Source organism: Chelonoidis abingdonii, chromosome 1 (assembly GCF_003597395.2).
Source record: "Chelonoidis abingdonii isolate Lonesome George chromosome 1, CheloAbing_2.0, whole genome shotgun sequence".
In the NCBI taxonomy this organism is placed as follows: domain Eukaryota; kingdom Metazoa; phylum Chordata; order Testudines; family Testudinidae; genus Chelonoidis; species Chelonoidis abingdonii.
Genome location: NC_133769.1, coordinates 249,973,895 through 249,984,153, shown reverse-complemented (window position 1 = coordinate 249,984,153; position 10,259 = coordinate 249,973,895). Strand labels below are relative to the sequence as shown.

General features: G+C 41.3%; 1 protein-coding gene across 1 annotated transcript in view; it reads right to left on the bottom strand.

Annotated features, from left to right (window-relative positions):
- Positions 1-5,253: 5,253 nt before the first annotated feature.
- Positions 5,254-10,259, bottom strand: part of TMEM131 (transmembrane protein 131) — a 179,229-nt gene continuing 174,223 nt past the window's right edge. Inside the window, 3 exon segments of the mRNA XM_075060989.1 lie at positions 5,254-6,260; positions 7,750-7,913; positions 9,861-9,958. Of these exon segments, the coding sequence (XP_074917090.1) occupies positions 5,964-6,260; positions 7,750-7,913; positions 9,861-9,958 (559 nt within the window). The 3' untranslated portion in view covers positions 5,254-5,963.

Sequence of the window (10,259 nt, the reverse complement as noted above, 5' to 3'; positions counted from 1 at the left end):
TAAGGGAAAGGCAGGTCAGAGGCCATCATCATCTTCTGGCCTGCACTGATGCCAAGATTGCAGTAGTCTTGATGATCAAAGCCACCCGACTGTATACCTGAAAGGAAGAAGAGTGGCCAGACAAGGACCTAGAAGAGGCAAAAGGAATATCATCCTAAGGAGATAAGGAAGTAACATGGATGATAGGGTTAAGTGGGGCCTAGGAAAGGTTAAAAAAAATTGTGTGAAGGAGAGGCGGCTGCTAGAGAATAAGTGGAATGCAGAAGAGTAAAAATGAGTAGGTAGGATGGCAGTGTCAGAGTTAATAAATATGGTCTTGTACTGTCAGCTCTGATACAGTACTTAAGACACCAGCTAAAGCCCAGATGCCATTATGCTGCTCAGTTAAAACAGACAGGTCAGTTTTGCTGTAAGCAAATTTTTAAGTGCCTTTAGTCAATACTTCAGCAGGCTAATGAGTTTCTGGGCCAGCAAGGTGGCTAGCACAGGTGCAAGTGCACACAGGCTCAGGTGCTTCTTGGCGTTGGGATATTTCATATGTGTGGTCATAAAGCTGGTGTAGGATTTATTACCAAGCATCTTCCTATCTCATCACTTCCCTTCCTGCATTTGCACGGGGTACATGGCTGGGGCTGCCCAGCACCTTCATGATTCAGGCAGCTGTCCTGGCCCTTTGAGCAATTTGCAGCCTGTATAAAACTTAGCATAAATACTGAAGAGCAGCTCTGGCACAGCTATGCCAGGCTTACAGGTGCAAAAAAAGGTGGCTTAAAACTCAGCAGTGGCGCAGGTCTATGCTAGGGGCTAAAACCGAGTATGGGCTGTGCAGATGTATGTATACTAAAACCCATCCCCCACCCTATTCAAGTATTTGTTTGACTACACCTTAGCGCAGTGAAAGTTCAGATTGACAGAGGGTGGTTGTGCTCTCAAATGAGAAGTTACCTATCTGAGGCACTGGGCATACACACATCTGCATGTATAACAGCAGCCAGCTTCCTTAAGAGGACAGAGCAGCTCATGCTTGTACATCCATCCAACTGCTGACCTTGCTTACAATCAATCAGTGCCACTCCTTGGGTTCAGAAATGAAGTACTCAGTTGTAGTCAGGCCTGCTTATATCAACTAGAAAGCAGGAAGTGGAAAGGAGCGTTGTTTGAGGAGCAAGCAGCAGCAATGGAGAGAAAACACTTAAGAAAATTTCCTACCCACAGTGGTTGCTAGCATTATTTAGACAACAGAGGTTGCAGCAGCAAGAGCTGTGTAGCACACCGCAACCCTTAGCACATGGCTGTAAGGCTCGGACTGGACTACAGTTATTTAGGGAATACCATGAACAATCTCCAACACTTATACACAGGTTTATACTATTTGGCAGTTAGGGAAGGTAGAGTTCAAGTGAAAGCTTTCCTTAGGCACCATATACACAGCCCTAACTCACAGCTATGCTTCCTATCAGGTCATCCTGGCCAGGCCCAGGCCCAATGCTTCTTGCGCTGTAAGCTTTCTAAAGCACGTTGTTTCAGCTGTAGCACTGGCAAACTTCTGCTCAGTTTTGTCCAAGTGTAACTTTGTGGACCATTGCTCTACGTTAAACCCCAACTTTGCAATCTTATATTCCCCACTTACTGTCATTTGGTCAAGCGCTATGTCCTTTTCATCTTTGTTCTTAAATTGTTCTTTAATCAACCAAATTGAACAAACTCCGCCTTCTCGCCAACTTGACATTTCTGCAGTGGAGGAGCCTAGAACGGAGTGCGGTATATCAAGTACTCTCTCCAGGTAGCCAAAAATTCCTTTGCTTCTTTGGGCATTCCTTGCTTGCCCGCCTCTAGATTAGAATATCCTGTAGCTGGTTTACAGTAACTTGCATTTATTTAGGCTGAATCTCTTATTTCATGCCCAGCTCCCAAGGCTCTCATGCAATGGTTCTCAACCAATTTACCATCGTAGGCCACAGCCAATACTACCCATATGGCCCTGAGGATGGCACATGGGCCACAGGCTGAGAACCACTGCTGTAGTGGTACTTCTCATTTTAGGGTTATATCAGTACATCCAAAAGCTCTGCTATACTTTAGGTTTAATTGTGAATAGCCTCCTTTAAAGCAAAGACTTCTAGATACCATTGACATATTTCTGGCTGGCTGGCTGCTTCTGGAGCTGAGACCTGGAAGTGGGAAACATAAGACCTTGTGCAGTTCTGAACCTGAGTCAGCAGATGGAATGGAACACAGGCTGTGGTGCTTGGCCATAAGTAAGGCTGCGAGTCTGTTACGGATGTCATGGATTCCGTGATCTCTGTAGCAGCTCAGGCTGCCCGAGCCAGGCAGCCCCTAGGCCAGCAGCAGCTGTTTGGGTGTGTGGGAGGAGGTCAGGGCTAGGGGCAGGGGGCTGCCACTGGCATAGTCCTGCAGCTCCTAGGCTGCAGAGGGGTTGTGGGGGCTCTGTGCTGCCCCTGCCTGAAGGCCCACCGCTGCAGCTCCCATTGGCTGTGATTCTCAGCCAACGGGAGCTAGGGCAGCTAGTGCTTGTGCCCCTCTGCTGCCTAGAAGCTGCAGGGACATGGAGCTGAGTAGGGAGCCCCTGACAGCTCCTCCCCCTCTCCCACCACATAGTCCTCCACCCAAGTTTTAGTCACAGGTATTTTTAGTAAAAGTCATGGACAGGTCATAGGCTGTGAATTTTTGATTACTGCCTGTGACCTGTCCATGACTTTTACTAAAAATACCCATGACTAAAATGTAGCCTTAGCCATAAACCCTCCCCCTCCTTCAAGAACTTTTTATTTTTTCTGACTACGGTGAGCAGAGAAGTTCCCTACAGGACCTGGGATGTGGACTTCATCCATCATTGCACTGGATGCTGTTTTGGTCTTTTCCCTCTTAAATCATTTCTCTGAGAATTAATTGGAACTAAACTTAAAGCAGCTGCCTCATACTCAAAACATCCATCTTTATGAAGAGCTTGTCTGCTTCCTATGAAGCATTTGACTATTTGTTATACTTTAGACTAGCCAGACATATACATCACATGAAGCAGCAGGCTTCAGGTTGTGCATACACAGGCTTTTTTCTGAGAACTTTCCCTCTGTTGCTAACGTCTCTCTTATCAGAACATGCAGAAAGTAGTTTAAATAGGTCAGTTACATCTTTGAAGCTTTGACTCATTTTATTTAGGAAAAATAGTTAGCTGTCTTGCTCTTCTCAGCACTGGTGAGGCTTCAGCTGGAGTAGTGTATCCAGTTCTGGGTCCCACGCTTCAAAAAGTGGACAAGTTAGAGTCCTGCCTTACAGGAAAGGTCAAAACAAACTGCGTAGATTTAGACTTGAGAACAGAAAATTGAGGGGGGAACCTGATAAGTCTTCAAAAATGTTAAGGACTCTTATGAAAAGGACTAATCAGTTATTCTCCATTAAAGATATGACAAGAAGTAACTGGCAGCCTGCCAGAAGAGGTATTTATGTTAGCTATTAGGAAAAGACTTTCTAAACTTTAAGGATAGTTAAATACTGGCAGAGGTGTCCAAAGGTGATTGTGGAATACCTGTCACTGGAGGTTGGATAAGCACTTCTCAGGGATGGTCTAACTATATTTGGTCCTCCTCGGCACCGAGGGTTAGACTAGATGACCTCTTGAGCTGCCTTCCAGCCATGCATTTCTATGATTTTATGAAAACCAAAGAGCTTTCATCAAAGCCAAAAGGAGTATTGCCGGAAGACTTTATGGGCGATTCCTCAGATTTTTCACTCTTCGGGAATAGGAACCTTGTGAATCTGGTCTCTCTCAAGAAGGTAAAATTGCCTATACTTTTGTTTCTTAAGGTCTGTTGTTACTTCTGCAGATGCACACTTGCTGCTGGGTATAGTTGGAGTTTGGGTGGGAACTCCTGCTTTAGAATCTTCTCACTTCTTGCTTGGGTAGAAACTAGAGGGAATTGAGGCATTTGAAATAGAATACAGAGAAGGGCTCATATCTGAGAACCAAAACTCAAGAGCTCTGTTTGTGTTCTCGTCCAACATTAAGAAGCAGAGCCCCTGAGGGTGGCAGACCTTTAAAGTAGCAGAATAATTTTCCTGATGTCACATTTAGCATTTGAGGTGCTTTGGCCAGATAAAGTCAAAATAAATCTAGGCTTGTTGATATATAGTTGATAGATAAACTTTGTTAAAAGTCATTGTAGATGGAGGCTCATTATTGAATCAGCTGATACCTTCCTACAAAGGCCTGCTGGAAAAAGATAGCACGCACCTATTCTGCTTTAATGACCTCCCTGTACTTAATACAGATGTTTTGTTCCCTTTCCCCTAAGAAAAGCTGGTGGATGGCTGAGAGGAAACATGCTAGGACTTATCAGTGGCTCTTGTCCACAGCATGCAAATACAGAGCTGGTGACAGGCTGCCTTGTAAATGGTTCAGTCTAGTTACCAAAAGGTAGTGGAAAACAGTATATGAAAGAATGGTTGGTGAACTCAAAGATCTAGCTGTCAGCCTGGACTCTACAATCCAGGAATTCCCAGGTTTTCTTGTATTCCTCTCCTGCATGTCTCAAGTTCCTTTTTCAGAAATTCATACCTCTAGCTTTGTCCAGAAGCAGCAAGAATAGCTGATCCTAATGCCGTTCTTGTCTGCTTTTCTGCTCTTGCTGGGGAATCACTGAGTAGCAGAGGTAGTCTCCCTTCTCTATGCTGTACAAGCAGCTGTAGGAGAGATTAGTCTGCAGAGAGTACACCATGAGTGAAAACAAAATCAGGTATCTTTTGCTGCCTTTTGCAGCTCTTACCCCTAGGAAGCACTAAAAACATACTTGATTCACTGCTGGCAAAGGGCACTATCAAAGTGTAGGAGTGAACTTGATCTGCAACCCCAACACACACAGCTTTGGAGGAGACAATATGCCTAGTATTGCTGTCTAGTGACAGGAAAAGCAGCACTCCCAGCCTAGAGGTGTAGCCGCTGCCGCCAAGCCTGTTGCTAGCAAAATTTATCGCAGCTGGCTTTCAAAAGAAAGTTTACACTCAATACATGTTTTTGCACAGTGTTCTTCTACAGAGCAAACCTCCATATAGGTGACTTGCACCAATATAGTTCCACTGCTCTGAAAACAACAGCCTGCAGTGGAATGTGTTTCATGTGCAGTGGGGGTCCCGCTCATAAAGCCCACATGCACAGAATGAAAATTGCTTTGAAGCCATTCAGACCTGTACATACGCAAATCTGCAGAGTCTGGAGCATAGAAATACAATAGACAGTTTTTGAAAAAAGCATTATTTATTTTAAAGTACAACCCAAAGTTGTATCTGTAAGAAATGCACCTGGTATCTTGTTTCTTTCACAAGTCTTGGCTATGTGCATTTCAGTTCAACTTAAAAATGCATTCAGGTTTACAAATGTACAAACAGCACAGAAAGTGTACACAGTCTTAACAGAATGAATCTTCTTACATTCAGCCATTTTTGCTCTTAATGTTTTTACATTCTTAGAAGCTGTTAACAAAGACAGCCTTATTTTAAAAAAATACTCTGCATTTTTAGCACAAAGTGCTTTTTTAAAAAATTAGATCTTGGAGCATAATACTGGAAAAAAAATTAAAAACCAAAAACTGGTACTTTGATAAAATTGCTGCATGCTGGGACCATTTTCTAATTCAAATTGTCTCCCAAATAAAGAATGGCAGATAATAAAATATGAAACCAATGAAAATTGTTCCGATTTACAAATCTTAGCCAAAGTTTGGTTTGTTACCACACTGACTTATTCAAGCTTAACTGCGATCTCACACTATCATAATTGCAAGGTAGACTTTAAAAGGAGAAAGTGACGAAAGCATGACTGGTTCATAGCTTTGTTGCAAAAAAGGGAAGAAAAAAGCAATGGTAATAGCCTGAAAATGATGTTTCAAAAATGGCATATTCAGAATCGTATCATGATCTGGATAAAAGTTCCTTTGTATAGCCTAATTTCAGTTTTCATGAGGATAGTGAGTGTTAGACCAAGGATCTGAGCTTCTTCTTCCGATTGTAGGGCCCCAAATTCGCCAGGGATTATAGGTCTGTCCCATGTCTTCAGCCAGGGTAGTAACACTGGCAGCAGTAGATGGAGGAGGAGCGGGGGAGTTTTCACTACCCATGAGATCAATACCAGATAATGTATTTGCCGGAGTGGTGAAGGGAAGGGTGCTGTTGAGGTTACTTGACCAAATAGAACTGCTGAATGGAGTGGTGGTAGACCACAGGCCACTGGGATTGCCAAGGATCGACTGCAGTACAAAAAAATTGTTGGCTAGTTATAAACCTGTTAATACAATATTAGTCTTAGTCACTGCTCTTTGTCTGGCAGCTTTCAAACTAATTTCCTTTAGCTCAGACACGTTTAGTTATGAAATTGTCAGATGGACTGGACTTTAACATTACCTGAGCTTTGTAATGCTTAGATAAAAGCCTGATACATTTCCGTATGTTAAACAATTACATACCAATGAATTCTGCATTTGAGGGCAAAAATTAAAACTCATTTTGGAAAATTAAGTAGTAACAACCTGGATTTTGAATCTCAAGATTTTCACCTTGAATATTTAATCTTCATTTCTGCAAAAAAATTTCCTCAGGAATGGAGGAGTCATGCCTGCTCCTATGTGAAACTAACTATGCACCAGCAAAAGGAAACTACCGAGACGTGATTTAAGTAGTAGTTGCAGAGGATGTTGAAGTGTTATCGAAGTGACACTCTTATAATCTCTATGTCACTAAAATGGTGAGTTAAACAAAATAGTTAAGGTTTAGCAACAAAGGGTGTGCATTACACTGCCTAAACTCTTATATGAGGTAAACGCTGCATTGAAATGGGGAAGAAACTGTATACAAACTAATTTTCCTGTACTCTATAAGAACTAACCGTAGTAAGAGAAAAATGTGTCATGACACAGTTCAACAAAAACCCTTCCCTCCATTGCTGTCCTGAATGTCAGTCTTCATACTAAATGAGTCAAATATGGTGTGTGAGGATGAGAGTGTGGAGCTACCACTATCTGTCTGAATGGAGGATCTATTCTTCTTTCTAGCGAGCTAGCTATATGACCTGGGTGGTTAAAATCAATGGTCAGCAAAGAATCTACCCTTCAGTTTCTCATTTCTTTCTCTGTGTTTATGGCCTTTGTTTTTAAGCTGCAGCTTAGGAAAATCTGTGACTCTTAAAGAGTGGGTATGAAAACATCATTTGTCTTGGACTGTAGTGATTTAGAGGCTGGGATGATATTGGGGCTACTAAGCAGAATCAAGATCTGCCAAATGTCACCTTGGCTGTTCTTCATTGTGCATGAAAGCGGAAGGAGTAGCTTTACAGGTGATAGAGCTAATGCTCCTGGCTTTCAGTGCAGGATAGAGAGCAGCACGACGGGTGTGTATGTGCAATGCTGGAAGTGCTTGGGTACCAAACAAGTGGTTTTATAAAAATTCCAGGTGCTTGCACCATTGCTGTAAGACTGGCCCTAAGACAAGTATTTTCTGTAAAGCACTATACACTGATCTATCTGCAAGCAAGCTGATCTTTTTCACTGGTTTTTACAGCACCCATATGATCTTAATAGTTCTTTTTAATTCAACAGCTATTTTGACTATGTTCTTCCTTGTAAAACCTTTCACTTGAAGATTGAGTGCTACTGAAAGTTCAGCCAATTAAAGAAAGATTAGATACTACTGACGTCACATGGCAAAAAGATTAATAAAAGATTATATAGCCTGTGTACTTACTGCAGTTGTGTGAGTTGGGGAATCTGAATTTGTTGGCCAGGAGGGTACAGGAGGGGTAGCTGAAGAGTCCCAGATGTATGAAGGGATGTTACTAACTTCGCTCCAGTTTCGCTGTATATCCTGGCCATAAGCAGATCGAGGGAGCCCAAGTTTGCTGAAAACCTCTAAAAAGGAAAAAACAAAAACATGAACACTTCACATTTCCCCTGATATTTTAAACACAATATTATAGTGTAAGATTTTCCACAGTGCAGTGGATACCAATACAGGGGGAAACAGATAGAAAAACAGAGAATGCTCATGTAACAGAAAAGCATAGATCCTATCTGATGTGCCAGCTAGGGGAATATCAGAAAAACTCATCCAGCGCAATCCTGGAAGCTTGCTGTCCACAGCTGACATCTTACTGGAACCAGGATGATACTTAGAGAGAGAAAAAGTTATGTACACACTACATATGGGTTAACTCCCCTTCAGCGCTTGCCGCAGGACTGGATATTAACTCAATAGTGCCAGGAACTGGGATTCCTTGACACCCCCCCCCAATGATGTTGGGAAGTTTATGTCGGGAATTTTTAATGAATAAGACTAAATCCCAGAGATGGAACAGGTTAAGGTGATGAAACAAGGTCTCAGGGATCACATCTGCAGTGTTACCTTTTCAATTACAGCTGAAATAGAACAGGTTTTTTCACTGCTGTAAAAGAATGTCAGACCTGCCATACTGGATAAGACCCAAAGTCCATCTTGTCTGGTATCATTTCTGAAAGTGGCCAGCACTAAGTGATTGAGTGGAAGGTGCAAAAACCCCACAGTAGGCAGGTATGATCTCATCTGGTCTCATCCTGATCCCCAATAGCTCGAGACTGATTTAAACCCTGAAGCATGAGGACGTTTCCATTAAGTATACTATAACTCTGCATAGTCTTGCTATCCAAATGAACTTCCAATCCCATTTTGCCTCAATGACATTTTGTAGCATCACTTAATTTAATAGGATTCAAAGTCCCACGGTCTAATAACGAATTGAATATAAAGTGTTGCTTTTTATCAATTTTGAAATTTCTACCATCTGGTTTCATTGTCTCTTGTTCTTTTGTTCTGAGACAAGGGGAACAGAAGCTTATTCTCTCTCTTCCTTAGAGCAGGTGTTATTTTATACAGTTTTTACATCCTGCAGCTTTGGCAATCTGAATACTGACACCTGTAGTTTAGAAAAAACTTCCCATTGCTAGTTACCTTGCTGTTGATCTCCCAATAGGCTATTAACTAGTATTTTTGGAAGCACCATGCTACCACAGGAGAAGTCAATCCAACACAGCAAGACCCAATGGCATAAATCCAAGACCTCATAAAGCTTCACCGCAGAAAAGTTTGAAATTGTCAGCTTCAAATAAGAGTATAATCTCAGCCTACTTTCTGTTCTTAACCAAGTGAAGCAACAACCATCTGTTGCCTCTCTTTGTCCACTTTAGGACAGTAAAAACCAAAATGTTACTGTCGCTACAGTTTTAGTACACAAGTAATACCAAAATAAGTTGCTATTTCTTCTGGGCTTAGATATTAGATCAGTGGCTCTCAACCTTTCCAGACTACTGTATCTCTTCAGGAATCTGATTTATCTTGTGTACCCCAATTTCACCTCACTTAAAAACTACTTGGTTACAAAATCAGACAAAAAAAAACAAAACAAAAAAGTGTCACAGCCACACTATTACTGAAAAAATTTCTTACTTTCTCATTTATTACCATATAATTATAAAAGAAATCAATTGGACTATAAATATTTTACTTATATTTCTGTGTATAGTATATAGAGCAGCATAAACAAGTCACTGTATGAAATTTGTGCTTTTTATGTAGCTTGTGCTTTTTATGTAGCTTGTTGTAAAACTAGGCAAATATCCAGATGAGTTGATATACCCCCTGGAAGACCTTTGTGTACCCCATGTCTTATGCACACCCTTGACTGAGAACCATTGTATAGACTATTCCTTCCCCTTAAACAAAAAAACTGAACTATTGTTATTTTTCCAATATGGAGAAAGGAATGAAGAATTTTTCACACTCCACTATATATTGTTTACTAATTTTAGTGTTAAAAAGCTCACCTCCAGTTAAGTTGAAAGAATTTCCAAATGCTGAGAATGAATTGAGGGGTGTGAAGTCAGGGCTGCTAGGGTTGCTGATGGGACTCCACAAACCAGAACTAAATATACAGGGCGAGGAACAATACACAAAAGTTAACACTGAAATTGCATCACTAATGATAACAACCTAGTGCTATACATATAAACATTGTGTGGAACAAACAGATATATTGTTAGGAAGTACAAGTCGAAATAGGAGACCACGTGCAAAGAAAAGTGAAGTGACCAAGTATTTTAACATAGTTTTTTAAAAATTTTAACTCAACATTATTGCACTCAGTTAATTTAGATTTCTCTTATTTGGCCCTAAGTATTTCAGCTAGTCTTTTTGCTTACTTTTCTGTTGGCACCTGTCTTAAG